At 47.8% G+C, this 16,568-nt stretch overlaps 1 protein-coding gene across 3 annotated transcripts in view; it reads right to left on the bottom strand.

Annotated features, from left to right (window-relative positions):
• CDK5RAP2 (CDK5 regulatory subunit associated protein 2) overlaps positions 1–16,568 on the bottom strand; it is a 167,576-nt gene that overhangs the window by 143,807 nt on the left and 7,201 nt on the right. For all 3 annotated transcript variants that reach the window (XM_045840755.1, XM_045840756.1, XM_045840757.1), the window contains exons 2-4: positions 14,263–14,330; positions 11,141–11,208; positions 2,534–2,644 (exon numbers count right to left, since the gene is read on the bottom strand). In XM_045840755.1, coding sequence (XP_045696711.1) covers positions 2,534–2,644; positions 11,141–11,208; positions 14,263–14,330 — 247 coding nt within the window. The remainder of the gene's footprint in view (positions 1–2,533; positions 2,645–11,140; positions 11,209–14,262; positions 14,331–16,568) is intronic.

A 16,568-nucleotide genomic window follows, 5' to 3' on the forward strand; every position in this document is an offset into this window, starting at 1 on the left:
CCCCACACTGAGAAGTCAGATGAAAGGAAAGGCCAGGGGTGTGGAGTCAGAAGGACACGGGTTCGAATTCCGCCTCCACTCTTCACCAAATGGAAACTGTAGTAAGTCAGCAGATGCTCATGTATTCATTCCCCCTCTTCACCGACAGTTACCATCCCTGTGACGGGCCAGGCACTGGGCTGGGCCCTGAGGACTCTGGTGAGCCGGCAGACACAGGCCCTGCCTCCGAGCTACCGTGGAGCAGGGAACTGGAAGTGGGAGCCTGTAACCGTCCTCAGAAGTGCAAGTCCAGGAGGCAAGAAAGCAAGGTTTTGCCTTTCAGGTCCCCCAAGTGACAAATGAAAATCACAAAGCCCACCTACCCAGGGGGATTTTAGGACGAAGTGAGCTAAGGCATGAGAAAAGCCTAAAGACCAGGCTCAGAATATGCTGTTTTCCTCATCGTCAAACAACAAGAACCAGAAGAAGTCATTCATGCAGCAGAACTTTTTCTGGAAGACAGTAACCTTTGCACAAAGGACCCTGAGGGTCAGTGCACTGTGTCTTCAATGGCAGCTCTGGGAAAACCACAGAAACAGCCTTCGAACTGAGGGCTCCTCTGCAGCTCTCAGAGGAGCAAAGAGCGATGTGAGAGCTGATTGCTGAGACTCCGAGTGCTCTGCTTTCGGAGGAGCCAGCTGGCACTCCAGCCCAGCAAATTTAATAGAACAGAGAACTAACATGTCCACTAGACTATTTTTTGCAAGCCCAATACCTCAAATTACAAACTTAAATACGTGGTAACCATAATTTCTAAACCAAAAATCAAGGCACCTTAGTAGCATGAAACAGATTATCAGTATAAAAAAATAAAGAAGCTTTGACCCACTATTAAGGAAAGATATGCCAGATATTATTAAGGAAAAGTGCAGATTACAGAACAGAATATGCTTGCACTTACATAAACAGGGGACTTACACATGTATACATTCGCGCACACACTTGCTTGCATTCACATACAACTTCTCTGCCTGAGGGACCAGTCATTTGGTTAGACCTAGGGGACAAGGGATGGGGTGGAAGAAAGCCTTTCCAGTGTACACCTTTTAAGCTTTTGGACTTTTGAGTCATGTACAACTATATACAAACTTAAATTGCAATAAAAGTGCAATAAAATCAGGTCATCTAATCAGACAATGGAAAAGGATCGCTGAGATGGTGTGGTACAATGAGGTGGGCAGACCTGGGTTTGAAATACACCTCATGTAGCAGCGATGGCATCAGGCCAGTTACTGACTTCCCCTGAGCTTTGGCTCCCTCTCCTAGGTGAGGGCCGTCCCCACCACGAAGGGCTGTCTGGAGACTCAGATCCAGGGGATGACGTGCACAGGCCCAGGACAGGGCCTGACACAGGGAAGGCAACTGGCACACCCTGGCTTCCTACCACCCCAGAAGGTCTGAGGTAGGCGGTAACTACCCTTACACATGAAATGTTTTAGGCTATTGTCTTTTCTTTGAAAATTGTACTCTATCATCACTTTCTTCCAGAAAAGGGGACGTCCTCTTTGTCTTTCCATCCTCACAATGAAGAAAAAAATTGTGTCTTGAGGGACAGGGGAGCTTTTCATTTCTGGAAAAGGCTCAGAAGTACCGTACAATCCAATCCCTCCTCAAGACAAGTCCATTCAAGTTCATCCACTGAAACTCCAGCAGAGTTCTTTTTCCTCCTTCAAAAGTTTCCACAGGTATAAACTTCAGAAGAGAAAAAAAAATGGAGTAATTCCCAGGCCAAGGGCTAATCTATTGGAGAAAGCCAAAAAAATAGGCACTGAAATATTGTTTGTATTCGTGTCTTTTCAAGAATGCCACGGTCTTTTCAACTTTCAGAGCCGAGGTCTGTTTTCAGGCAGAGGCCTCCAGGCTCAGACCTCAGATGGAAATAGACTTTCTTCCCGACAGTGATAAGCCAGCAAGTACAGCGTGCGGAGCAGCACACCACAGAAACACTGACAACCCCAACTTCGGGCTGCCAATGGAAGCCGCACTCGGCCGGCGGTAGCTGTCCAGCACGGGCCTCACGCTGGGGAGCGCTGGGGAGCGCTGGGGACGTTCGCCTGTCATCTCACTTTATCCACACTAACAACAACCCTGTGACACGGATTATCACTTCCCTCTGGGGCAAGCCCAGGGAGCTGAAGTGACCTGCCTACAGTTACACAAATTAGTTGGTAACAATAAGATTACATTCCAAAGACATTCTACCATTTCACTGTGTTTGTCTCAATTACAAATAATTTTAAAAAGGCAACTGAGTTATAGTTCATCAGAAACCCAGTTTTAAGAAGAGAAAAAAGACTACCTTAAAATTAATCTTGGGTCTCTTTGTTTAATATTAAGGCCGTCCTATTATCTTTATACTCCCCATAATCAATTCAAATTAAATGAAAGCAGCTCTTTCTATTCAGGCGTACTCAGAGCAAATATCAATCAAACTTCTGCTTGGAGGACAGTGAGAAAAGGCATCAGGGGTGGCAGCAAGAAGTGGGACACTTACAGTTTTATAGATGTGCTCAGTGGGGCCATCAAATTCCTGCTGCATTCTTTCCTCAAGGAAATAGATGCGAAGCTTTAGGTTAAAGTTTTCTTTCTTCAACTCAGTGATTTGCTAAAAAAATAAGCACAGGTGGACTATCAAAAGTAAAGGTCTTAGGCACATCACCAACATTAATTCTCACAGGCTACAATGTATTCAAATGTTAAATACCAGAGGAAGCTCACCTTTGTTACACCTGTACCGACCCAGAGTTAAGTGGTTCCCTCTGACCAAATTTAGGACAATCTGAGCGTCAGAATGAACAATGGCCAAGCGAAGAAAGAACTCAAGACTCCACACTGACAACAAGTAAAGGAAGAAAGGAAGAGAGAGGGAAGTCTCTTCTCCACAAAGGAAATCCAGTGAGTATGTGCAGGAGAAGAACAGTGAGTAAATGTAGGAGAAGAGGGTGGGGAGGGGGTCCCTTCTCCCCAAGGGAAATCCAGTGAGTGCACACAGGAGAAGAACAGTGAGTAAATGTAGGAGAAGAGGGTGGGGAGGGGGTCCCTTCTCCCCAAGGGAAATCCAGTGAGTGCACACTGGAGAAGAACAGGGCGGAGGTCCCAGCGCACAGCCGCTGCAGCGATGGGCGGCGCGGGCCAGGAGCACCGATGCCAACGGAATCAGATGAACGATGTGGACAACGTGACACCACACAGGCTCGAGGTACCCCCCCGCAGACGGCTTACAACTTCAGGAGGAGAAGGTGCAATTAAAATTCAGCAAGCTCGCAGACACCACGTTAATCAGGGCACACACCGCCGTCCCGAGGGACTCACAGGGAACGGGCTGCAGGAACCCCACGGAAACCAATGTTAGTAGATGCTCCAGCCCCTTACATAAAGGGGTGTAGTATGTGAATATAACCTATATTTTAAAAATGTTTTCTGTGGAAAAATGTCCATGGTTGGTCAAATCCAGAGGCAGAAGACACAAATACAGAGGGTTCATGTATTTAATATCACCCTGGTGGGGCGGACTGACATCTCGTGTCTCCTGAAATAAACCCCTGAAAACAAACAATCTCACTTGAAACACTTCTGCCCACAGCCTTTTACCTGAACCTAATCCAAAGCTGTCAATCAGACACATCCAAACTGAAGGACCTTCCGCAAAGCAACAGACCTGGACTCTTTAAAAATCTTACTGACAATCTTAAATTAAAAGTGATTGGGAAATTCTTCTAAATACATGGAAGTACTAAAGGCATTACAACTAAGTGCAATGAAATCATACAGTGAATCTTTAATTAAAAAATAAAATAAGCTATGGGGGGATCACTAGCAAAATTTGAATAACAGCTTTATATTAGGTAATAGTATTGTGATTATGCAGAATATCCTAATAGCTACATGGTGAAGTACTTAAGGGTGTTATCAAAATACCGGCAACTCTCTAATGAGTGGGAAGGAAGGATTCCACCAAAAATACTATTAGGACTAATAAATGAATTCAGTAAATTTGCAGGATACAAATTAATATTAGGAAACCTGTTGTGCTTCTATACACAAATAATGAACTATTGGAAAGAGGCATGAAGAAAACAACCCCATTTACAACTGCATCAAAAAGAATAAAATACCTAGGAATAAATTTGACTGAGGAAGCAAAACACTTGCACTCTGAAAACTGAGGAAAACACAAATAAATGGAAGGTTATACCCTGCTCGTGGATGGGAAGAATTAATAATGTAAAAAGGTCCACATTACCCAAATCAATTGACAGATTTAATGCAATTCCTATTAAAATGCCCATGTATTTTTCACAGAACTAGAACAAAAAATCCTAAAATGTATATAGAACCACAAAAAAGCCTGAATAGCCAAAACAGTCTTGAGAAAGAAGAACAAAGTTGGAGGTATCATCCACCTAGATTTCAAACTATACTATAAAGCTATAATAATCAAAGCAGTATGGTCTCAGCACAAAAACAAATACATAGATCAATGGAACAAAATAGAAAGCCCAGAAATAAACCACACTTACATGGTCAATTAATCCATGACAAAGGAGGCAAGGTAAAATTATACAACTTTTAGAAGAATACATAGGGAGAAATCTTTGGAACCTAGGGCTCAGCAGAGTTCTTAGATCTAACACTGAAGGCATCGTCCATTACAAAAAAAATGTATCACCCTGGCTGATGTGCCTCAGTGGGTTGAGCGTGGGCCTGCAAACCAAAAGGTTGCAGTTTGACTCCCAGTCAGGGCACATACCTGGGTTGCAGGCCAGGTTCCTAGCAAGGGGCACACGAGAGGCAATCACACACTGATGTTTCTCTCCCTCTATTTCTCCCTCCCTTCCCCTCTCTCCAAAATAAATAAATAAATAAAATCCTCTACAAAAAAATTTTATTAAATAAATTAGGCTTCATTAAAATTTAAAACTTTTGCTCTCAAAAACAGTGTTAAGAGAATAAGAAGACAAGCCACACACTAGATGAAATATTTGCAAATCACATATCCAACACAGAAACTCTAGCCAGAACACATAAATAACTCTCAAAATGCAACTGTAAGAAAACAATTCAGCTTAAAAAAAAACAAGAGATGCAAGATTTCAAAAGAAATTTCACAGCAGAAGATACACAGAGGATAGATAAGCACAAGAAAAGATTTTCAACAACTTTAGCCATTAGGAAAATACAAATTAAAACTACAGTGCACCTACTCAACTAGCTTTAAAGAATTTAATTGATAATATCAAATGCTGCTGAGGCTGTGGAGCAAACGGAATGCGCACACTCTGCTGCTGAGAACGCAAGTGGCGCAGCCACTCTGGATAACCGCCCGGCAGCTTCTCACCCCAAAGCCACACCTATCATGTGACTCAGTAAAGAAACCAAAACCTACGTTCACACAAAAACCCGTGTGTGAAGGCGTCCTGCAGCTTCACTGACGGTCACCACGAGGCCAGGAACCCGAACGTCCTCCCGAGGACGGAAGAACAAACAGGGCACATCCACGTGATAGAATGATGCTCGGCTCCTGTGATACCCACAACGTGAATGCATTTCACAGGCACTGCACTGAGGGAGAGACGCTAGCCTCAAAAGACTACATGCTGTATGATTCCATTCACGTGACATCTGGAAAAAGCAAAATTACAGGGACGAAGGGCAGCGCACAGCGACCAGAGGTTTGGGGTAAAGAGAGGGTCTGACCACAAAGAGACAACACATGGGGCTAGTCTGGCACTGTGGAACTGTTCCACAGTCTGATGGTGATGGTGGTCACACGAACTTAGAACAGTGTACACTATTTTTAAAAATTATAATTACATATGTATGTGTATGTATGTATAGATACATATACATATATATCTATCTATCTGGATTATGATAGAAGTTACAAGAGAGTACACATTTGCCAAAACTCATCCAACACTTAAAATTGGTAAATTTCATTTTATGTAAATTATATATCAATCAAGTTGAATTTAAAATAACTAAAATTAAATATAGCAAAATGTTAATAGCTGAATTTGTATACTAATACATCCCCACACATATATACTCATTGGTTTTTTCAGCATTTAAAAAAATAATTGCTAATAGCATATAATGCTTTCTTTATTAAACATACTTTTATGACTGGATAAAAAATGATAAGCCTTCTTTACATTATGTTTTCAAACTGTCTGCCTCTGGCCCTCTTGTTAACAATTTTGGCTAACAAGAACAGCAGGAGAAACAATTGGGAGGTTCATTAAATCCTCCTTTTGAATGTTTTAAGGAAACAGCACATAAAACATTCATTCAAACAAAAACGTCTGCCCTGCCAGCTGCATCCTATAAAGAGAAACCTTACTCTGTTACTCAGCACCAATAAAATATTTATGGAGCTTGCATAGAATGTCCACATTGTATGCACTGCTAAAATTCTTCACAGAACACGTGAGAGAATATTTGTCCTATTTATAGGTAAAGACACTGTCTTTAAAAGAAAGAGAAAGGTAAAGCAGCCCTGAGAAAGGAGGCCACGGGGAACGGCAGACGGCGCGAAGGAAGCCCAGGCGCTGTGCTCACAGCAGCGGCGGTCGGCTCTCGGCTCCGCACCACTTCCCCCGCCAAGTCCGCTCCGACAGCCCCGGCGGGCCGGGCTGGGAACCCTTCTAAATGTCTCCTTACACCCTCCACTGTCTTGCTCACAGCAGTTCCACACTGCACTGTACCAGCCGGCTACCGCCTTTCTACCCAACCACCTCCGAGACATCGGGAACCATCTTCTGGTGCATTCTAGTCTAAAACGTAAGACACGGTTACTAAATACCCAGCGGCCGGACCGGCGATCAGCCCCGTAGTGTTTCCTAAGGCCGTGCGCTGCAGGGAGGCAGCAGCCGGACCGGTCAGGCTCTCATCGCTCCACCGTTTCCGCTCCCGCTCCACGGCTCCTGGACGAGCACGCCCCCTGCGGCCACAAGGCGCTGTGCATCTGGCTCCCACCAGCCCCGTGGTCTCCACGTGTATATCCCCTCTCTTGCTCACAGTGTTCCAGCCTCACTGGCCTCCTTTACGGTCCTCAAAGAGCGCAGCCTCTGTCTGTCTACACAGCCCTTCCCACAGCCCTGGTCAGGGTGGCGCCGTCTCCTCCTTCCCGTCCTGGCTCAAATGACGCCAACCCAGAGGCCCTTCCTGACCACCTGATCTAACGTGGCCCCCATCCCTACCGCCTCCACCAAGTCACACCCCAACACAGAACTCTTATTTTCTCACCAGAACTTCTCACCGTCTGTATTCACCTTGTTTGCTGACACATTTATTATTTATTATGCTTATTATATGAATACAATCCACTTCTTGAGGGCAAGGACCTTACCAATTCATGGCCCTGAGGTTTTAGCACAGTGCCTAGAACACAGTAGATACTTAGTATTTGTTAAATGAATGAAAAAATTAAAAAATACAATCCAGACTACCTTACTAGCTGTATGACTTTAGTCAAGTTCATTTTACCTTATGCCTCAGTTCCTTTAGCTATAAAAGTGGGATTATAATAATGCCTATCTCAGAGAGCTATTATACGGATTAGAAGAAATTAATTTGAACATTTAGCATTGTGTCTAGCACAGCATAAGAACTTAAAACATACTTTTTAAAAGATTTTATTTATTTATGTTTAGAGACAGGGGAAGGGAAGGAGAAAGAGAGGGAGAGAAATGTCAAGGTGTGGTTGCCTCTTGTGCACCCCCATGGGGATTGTGGCCCACAACCCAGGCATGTGCCTTGACTGGGAACCGAACTGGTGACCATCTAGTTCACGATTCACAGGCCCGTGCTCAATCCACTGAGCTACATCAGCCAGGGCAGAACTTAAAACTGAGCACAGGCCTGCGAACCAAAGTGTCACTGCTTTGATTCCCAGTCAGGGCAGATACTTGGGTTGCCGGCCATGACCCCAGTAGGGGGTGTGCTAGAGGCAACCACACATTGATGTTTTGCTCCCCCTCTTTCTCCCTCCCTTCCGCTCCCTCTAAAAATAAATAAATAAAACCTTAAAAAAAAAAAAAAGACTTCCTGGGCCAGGAGACCCAAGTTCAGAGCCTAAAGAAATCCCTCCCTTTCTTCTAAACATCTTACAGCCCTGTCCCTTCGCTCCAGAATCATCCCCTTCCCCAAAAGGCCACACGCAGCAGCCCTTCAACCGATCACACGGCCACCAGCCTTGCTCCCCCCTCGCAGTCACCAGTCTGGGTGACCCGAAAGTGCAATTCAGTCATTTCCCTCCCAGGCTGAAATCCATCACTGGCTCCCCTTCACCTTCAGGGCAAACTCCAGCACAGCAAGGAACATACAGGAGCTGACCCCCGCCCGCTTCGATGGCCTCACTCTTGCTTCGATGGCCTCACTCTTCGCAGGCGCCCGCACACAGCCTCCCGCTTCCAGCCAGAGGGAACTGACAGCTCTCCAAGCTCACCACTCCCTACCAGGCCTCTCTCTGCATTCGCACAGGTCGGTCCTTGTGTCCCGACGCTCTCCCAGTCGTCTTGCCTTGGCAAATCCGTTCTTGTCCCTGATGACCCAACTCAAGAAACACCTCCTCCAGGGAGGCTTCCCTGAGTCCCCCAGGCCAGGTCCAGGGCCCCTTCTCTGTGCCCCACAGCACCCTGTCCTTACCTCTATCACTGCACTATTTTGTTCTCCGTCTCCCCAACCAGACTGTGAGCTTCTTGACAGGGAGATGCGCCTGCTATTAACCTGGTGCAAATTCCCCAGCCCCTGGCACAGCACGGCACAGGGAATATACCTGAAAATATTTACTGATGGAAGATGGACTCTGAGCAAAACCAGAAGGAGACCTACGTCTGTCTGGCTAGATGCTAGCTAACAGGCCCTGATGTTCAGACACCCATTCCCTGAGACTAGAGGAGGAATCACGAATTCCCCTTTACATAGAAGGTATTCCAGCCTCCTCTTCAATGTGTATGCTGACTGTAAAACAAGCATGAAATGCCAACAGCATCTCCTATAAGCATCCTGCAGAAAGTTCAGACCACCTCCACAGAGAGGTCGTGCCTTTGGTAGCTCAGGCCAGATGAAAATGTTCAGTCACTTATAAAGACCTCAAAGGGAAACACTGAAAACGGTGTGGTTATTTCAATCTCAACAGAAGGATTTGCTCTTGAAAGTACTACAGTAAAAGACATTAATGCCATAAAAACCTAACAGCAGCCAAAGGACCACGGTCATAAAATGTTTACCAAAAAATCCATAAATCCTAAAACACACTGGCATGGAAGGCTCTCCCTCGCCTTCAAGAAGAACAGCACTTAGGTCACCAGGAGCGCGTCTGAGCAAGGGCAACGCAAACCACAAGCCGAGCAGGAGGAACACCCGCACTAACGAGCACACACCCCAGCAACAACAGGAAGGAGCAACAGCTGACACGCGGGACGGACTCGGCGTACGTGCTCCACGCACACGCCCTCCTAACAGCACCAAGGAACACACACCAATGTCCTGCCCCTTCCACGGGAAGGCAAGCACAGACAGGTTGGGTGACAGGCCCGAGGCCGCCCCACGGAAGTGGACGAGCAGGCGGCCCGGCTGCAGAGGCGGGGGTCCCTGGGCAGCACAGACCGCCCGGAGAACAGCTCTGCTGTGTCCCCCCACCCCCACCCCCGGGGCCCCGGCTTCTCCTACATATAACGCGGAGGCGCATTCCACTCCCAGAGTCCCCTCAGGTCAAAAGGCAGACAGTACAATGTGAACAGCAAAAACTGCAGGCTTCTATAAAATTTCTCCATCTGGAAATAAAATCCAAAAGTGCGCCCTCCGTAAATTAAATGCCGCGTCTCGCAGCGCGGCTCCAGTATTGCCGCAGCGCACTGACGCACGGAGCGCCTCGCACGCCAGGGCCCGGCTCAGGGCAGCGGCGCGGGGAGCAGCAGCTGTTGTTACTCTTACGATGAAACAGGAACCGCCATTTAAGTAGCAGAGCACATTTTAATTATACACAATGTGAAGTAATCAAATCTCACTCGTTTGCGGCCCCAGACCCCACAGCATAGATCAACTTGTACAGTTGAAATTATAACAGCTCAAAGCTCGGAAATTACTTGTTTCCATTAGAGATCTGACAAGTCATTTCTTCGATTGGTCACCGGTGGTTTGCAGATAACTATTAGCAGTAATGAGCATCCTAAATTAAAGCCAGAGACAGCACCGCTCCGCTCGGCAAAGACAACTGGGGAGAGAGAAGCACAACCGGGGGATGCCCTTCCCCCTGCGTCCCCGTCCTCCCTCTGATGAATAGCTCCCCTGTCCTGCACAGTGCAGATTCCATTTGGTTGCAAATGCAGAAGGGTCTAATTCCTCCCATGATAAATGAGAGTGCTGAACAGGTGACTTGTTGAAAAGATTTGGAATTGGGAAAATAACCTTATTTCCCTGCTATCTGCAGACCAGCGCCCTCCACTAACAAATGAAAGACATCGGGCGCGGAAGCCGCATCTATCGCCCACCCGTCCCTCCTGGGACGGTCACCGCAGGCCTGGGTCCAGGCTGCTCACGTTCCACTGGACACTGGACAGCCACAAAGAGGAAGCCTACAGAACTCCAGGAGTCACCCCAATGCGGTGGGAAAAGTGATGGCTTTGGAGTCATTAAAAACCGGGATTCGAGTCCCAGCTCTGCTGCTGGAGCATCCTGTAATGCCTTATCTGTAAAACGGTGATAACACAAAACCCCTCACAGACCTGCTGCAGAGGTCAAAAGGGGACCATTAACAAGGTGCCTGACACCACAAGAAAGCCCTCGACAGACATGAGCTCCTCTCAACTGTGCAGTAAGGCCCTGTCCTCACATTCGGGACACAGAACACACCACCCTCCCCCAAGCTGGACACTGCTGACCCTGTCGGAACCCACAACCAGCCCACGGCCTGACGCGCCGACTGTGCGGGGTGCATGAGTCGAGCAGAGAAGGACCACGAGACCTGGCGTTCCTCCAGACTCGGGCGTCATCCGGCTCAGACGCTCGTCAAGAAGTGCAGCTCCCTCCTGGGCCTGCTCAGACAGCGGCAGTGGGCGAGGTGTTTTAGGGACAGAAACTTGGTTTCTCCACTTACATTTTCAAAGTCCTTCATGTTCCGGGCTCTGGTGGGAGACACTGTTTCTTCTGACACTTTGGGGAGCACTATAAAAAGGCAAAACAGACAGAATGTCACGGTATACAAATCGCCAGCATCTCCGTTAGGGAACAGAGCTCAGAGAAGAAAAAACGTGAACACCATCCACCACAGTATATTCTGCTGGTGCCTTCTGTCCATTGTGATTCACTGGTCTGAGTCCAGTGAAAGCTCTAATCCATTTGATTTCAAATATTTACAAATTACTTAAACTAGCCCCAATGTAATAAGTATGCGTGACAGAATGAACCCAGAAAATGCACTGCGCGTGTGGCAAAGTAGAACCTCCTGACTTGTACTTCCTTGCTGTTTGTCATAAAGGTGTTCTGCCGAGCCGGGCAGCATGTCACATGTTGACAACTGAAACATAGTGTGTCCAACTGACCTGGCATCAGGGGTCACAGAACTGTTAGAGGACACTAGACAACAAACATTTTAGGTTTTGCAGGCCATATATAAAGCCTAAAATCTGTACAATATAATAACACTAACTCTTCTGTTGAAACACAAAAATAGCCACAGACAATTCATAAACAAAGAAGCTGTGCTCCCATAAAAGCTTATTTTCCGAAGCAGGCAGTGGGTCGGAAGCTGCCGATCGCTGCTATGGAATGATTAAAGACTTCGCCAAAACCCAAATTTCCCCACTGCTTCTTTAATTGAGCATTTATTGCTTCCCTACTCTGGGCCAAGCACCGTGCTAGGCACCAGGGAGCCACGTATCCGGGGCCCAAGAGGTCCCCACCCCAGTGGGCAAGACAGAGACGGACAGGAGCTGCCCCGCCCACAAGGGGCCTGGCACTTCCCAGCTGGCGAGTAAGGGCGTGCTGAGCAAATGAAAGCACCCTTCCAACAGACATGCGTGGAGGGCCTCTTCTCTGCCGGGCATCCTTCTAGATGCGGCTGTATCAGGAAACAAAACAAACAAATGGAGCTGACACTCTAGGAAGCAGAAATAGACAATAAACAAAATCATAGGGCAATTCATAACATGTTACAATGGGATCAATGCGATGGAGAAAAACCAAGTGGACAAGGAGAAGAAATACCAAGGCTGGGGGCGGTAAGGAGTGCCATCTCACATAAGCTGGCTACACTAAGCAAGGTCTCGCTGAGAAGGGGACGCCTGGGCAGCAGCCCGAGGTGGGAGCACGGCTCGTGGGCCCGAGGACCAGCCGTGATGCCAGTGGACTGAGAGGGCGAGAAGAGGAGGTGAGCGAGGTGCCGGGGGGGGGGGGCGCTGACTGCGGGTGGCCTCACAGGCTCCTCCCTGGACTCCGAGGAGCCAACAGTGGATTCAGAGCCCGAGAGGAACGTGGTCGGACTCGCTTTCTAGGGGCTCCCTCGGGCTGCCCCGCTGAGGACAGACTGAAAGATGCTTGGGAACCAGGAGACCAGTCAGGGGGGTCCTGGGGTTCTCTAGGCCAGAGATCACAGTGGCTTAGACCAGGGTGGCATAGCGTGAGTTAGAATCGGCCTGGGAGTGGGCTAATTCTGGGTATTTTTAAAATAGCCAACAGAAATCAATGAAATAAATGAAATGAAATATATACATTTCAGAGAGGAAAGCAAGCCTAAGGCTGGTGGCGGAGAGCCAGGGAAGGCAGTGAGTTTCAAGCTAAGTCTGAAAGGGGCAGCGGGCAGACGAGGGGCAAAAGGCAAAGAAACCACCACCCCACCCCACCCCACCCCCGCACAAAGGCCCGGAGCTGGGAATGGCACAGTGCTCTGAGCCACTCAGCAGAAAAGAGGATCAGGCACTGGGCGGGGGTGGACCGGGAGGAGCCCCGTGCGCCAGACTCAGGGCTCACAGGTCTGAGCTCCTGCTCTGCTCACAGGCCACGCTCAGGCACCTGTGTCTGTGTCCCTGTCCCGAGAACGAGGTCCCCCTCGTTCTTCAAGTCTTGGCTCCAGTATCGGTTTCCCGGGAAACTCGTGCCTGACCCACCTCCTCCGTCCACCAAGACAAATCTCCCTCTTCCTCCCTCTCACCGCACCTGATGTGCCTTCACTCATTACATTCATCATATGATTTGTCTTAATAATTCTCTAATCGTCTGTCCCCTCGGCCTGGCTGTAACCTGCTCCAGGCTGAACCCCAGTGCTTAGCCCAGAGCCTGGCACCACACGCACGTGCGCGCGGGCCTGCCGATTTTCTGCTTCTAACCGTCTGGGCACAGGAAGGGCGGAAACAAGACTTGCTGGATTCTGTGTTACCAGAAAAAGTTAACATATTCTGCGGGAAAACCGAAGGGCGGCCTATAAGCTGAAGTACTCTCCAGAAACAGACCTGGGACACTTATATGGCCTGCTCTAAAAACGTCTTCCTTTTGCCCATGTTTCATCAGTTTGGAGAAGAGAATAACACACGAGTCCAAATAGCTCTAAGATCTCTCAACAAGTCGAATTATCAGCACTTCCCCAGATCCCTGCACCAGCCTGCACGTTTCTCAGAAACAAAGTTATGAAGGATGCAAAACAGAAAGTCTCCTCACAATCCAGCTCAACCCCAACGGGCGGCTTAGTTCCTCAGCACCGTCTCCTGGGGTCTAACCAGCTGTTTGTCTCCACAGGGCAGGCCCGTGTGGATTCGAATGCTGGGCCTCCACCAGCACGTGGAACCAGCAGCCTGCCAGGAGACCCCTGGCACACCAAAGTTCAGACAGCAGCTCTCCTCGGCCTCCAGCCACCGAGCAGTGGGGACCACCAGGTCTTCCATGCCTGACCTAGTCACCAAACCCACGTCCTGCCTCCACGCAGTCACTCAGCTTAGCAAACACAGACTGAACCCCTACAAGCATGATAGCGAGAAAAAACACTCATGAAATACGGCCTGAAGAACATCAGTTCCTCTAGGCCAGTGTCTGTGAGAGGAGGTGAGGAACACATCAATACATACGTAAAATCCTGAGCCCTACTGTGGGCACCCTGCAGGCCAGGGCGGGCTCTGGGCCCCAGACACACAGGGGCCCCTCCCAGGCTCCAGGCCTCAGGGCCCCCACGGACTGGCATCTGCGTCCCTTGTTCTTAATTTTAAAAAGTGCCCAGCGTTGGGTACTTACCACCATTTCCCAAACCAGCAATGGGGCTGATGCCTTCCAGGTCATCTGGTAACTTGGGAACGAGGCCACTAAGAGAGAATACACGCATAAGAGATGAGTGAGTGCTTGAACGACAGAGGCCGTTAAGACTGCCGAGACTGCGCACGGCAATCATCAGGCCGTGGCCGGCCAGGGGCACACAGCTGAGCCACGTGGGAGGCAGCAGTGCAGGGGCTGAGAACTCAGGCTTTGGGGCAGAGTTCTGGCCCTAACACTTAACAGCTGAGTGACCTTCAGTAACGCTGGTCATCCATTCATTCCTTCATTCATTCCCTGACTCATACATCAAGCTGTATGCCATACATGTGGCAGATGCAGAGGCAGTGTGCCATGTAAGTGTCTGAGTCTCACTTTCTTCATCTGTTACATGGGAATACCACCCTCTAAAGATTAGATGAGTTAACGCACATAAACACAAAGCACATAGTAAACACTCACTAAGTGGCATCTATTGTCTTCGTCATTACTAATATTAATACACCTATCATAACCAAAATCAAGCTTCCAAGAATCAGGCACCAATTCAGATGCTTTAAGACCATGAAACAAAAATGCAAAACTTACTGATCCAAGAAGTATTACTACATGAAACACTGATGTAAGAAGAGGTCCACTGAAGACCTGGAGACATTGTCAGAAAACTACACCATAGCAGGAGGAGTGGTTTAACACAAAAGACGCCACCCTGGATTCTACTCTAAGCTCTGCCACAAACCCCTGCAGGCTTTGCTGCCGTCATCTAGGAAAGGAGTGACTGACACGTAAGCAGGACACAAGTGCCCAGCAAGGTACCTGCATGCTGTGGGTGCCCCAGAAATGGAAGCAAAGCATCACTGTCAGCTGGAAACATACAGTGCCTTATCACTGACAAAGGGTTCGCCAGCATGAGAACCACCCAACTCCCTGAGGGTCCACGCACTGTTCAAAGGAGGGCGCTAAGACCCAGATAATCCCAGTGGCCTATCCAGGGTTGCAGCGTAGTTCGGTAGAGAACCAAATCCCGAATCCCAGCCTTTCATGTCTAATCCCCAATGACGTGCCCCTGTCCGAAGCTGTCAACTAGGAGTTGATGGAAGCTCAGCTGCACTTTCTGGCCATCTGCTCCTCCCACACATCTAACCCTAACTCCATTCCGTTCCGAAGGCAGTTTTGCCGGGTCACCAAACTTAAAGTTGGCCTGCACCTCCACGATGAGTGCCAGGCAAAAAAAAAAAAAGGATATCATAAAATTCCAACATCAACAGAATGATTACAAAAAATGTGTCTGCTATAAAGATAGCAAGAAAAAACTTACGCAGACTATGCCCTCAATGATAAAAGAAATACATTCACACTAAAGTCACCTCTAACCCTTCTTGGAAGTTAGGGGGGCTATAAATGAAGACGGAGGAAATATTTAAAATCATCATTTGTGGAAATGAGAGAGATTTTCCTCTTTTAATTTTCTATAATTCTCAATTTCCTCTAATAGGCATTACTAGGACAAACGCCATTTTCCAAACTGAATTTTCTTAAAGATTAAAATCAAGTTCAATCACCACCTTGTGCAGATGGTGGCCCCAAGGCACACACCAGGTCCCTGGTCAAGCTCAGCCTGCAGTCCAGTCCCTACGCTCCCGACCGGGGTTTCCCCCACCACAGCCACGGAATGACTCCCACTGGCTGAATGGCCCATCAGTTACCCAAGCCAAGATCAATCACAGTTGAAAACTACCTGGTGGGCACAGCCAAAGAATCCGGTCTTTGATAAGTTTCCTACAGACAAACACAGAAGTATGAAAAATGACATTTGACTTCCCAACTCTTAGAAGAAACCACTATGTAACAGAAATTCCTGTCTGGTTCCTGCCAAGTTTCCACTTGGGCTTTACCTACCCACTTTTTTCCCCTGAAATTTATTTTTTTAATTTAATCTTTATTGTATTTTTTTCCATTACCATTTAATCCCCTTACACCCCCCGCCCCCATCAATCACCACCCTGTTGTCCATGTCCATGAGTCCTTTTTCCTTTTTCCTCAGTCCCTCCACCCCCTAACCACACGCCCACCACTGTCATCTGCTCTCTCTGAGCCTGTCTCTGTTTTGCTTGTTAGTTCAGTTTGTTCATTAGATTCCAATATGAGTGAAATCATGTGGTATTTCTCTTTCTCTGACTGGCTTATTTTACTCAGCATAATGTTCTCCAGGTCCATCCATAAGGTCACAAAAAGTAAAATTTTCTTTTTTACGGCCAAGTAGTATTCCATCGTGTAAATGTCCCACAGTT

The sequence above is a fragment of the Phyllostomus hastatus genome, unplaced genomic scaffold (genome assembly GCF_019186645.2).
Source record: "Phyllostomus hastatus isolate PE091 unplaced genomic scaffold, TTU_PhHast_1.1 phas_contig_34, whole genome shotgun sequence".
In the NCBI taxonomy this organism is placed as follows: domain Eukaryota; kingdom Metazoa; phylum Chordata; class Mammalia; order Chiroptera; family Phyllostomidae; genus Phyllostomus; species Phyllostomus hastatus.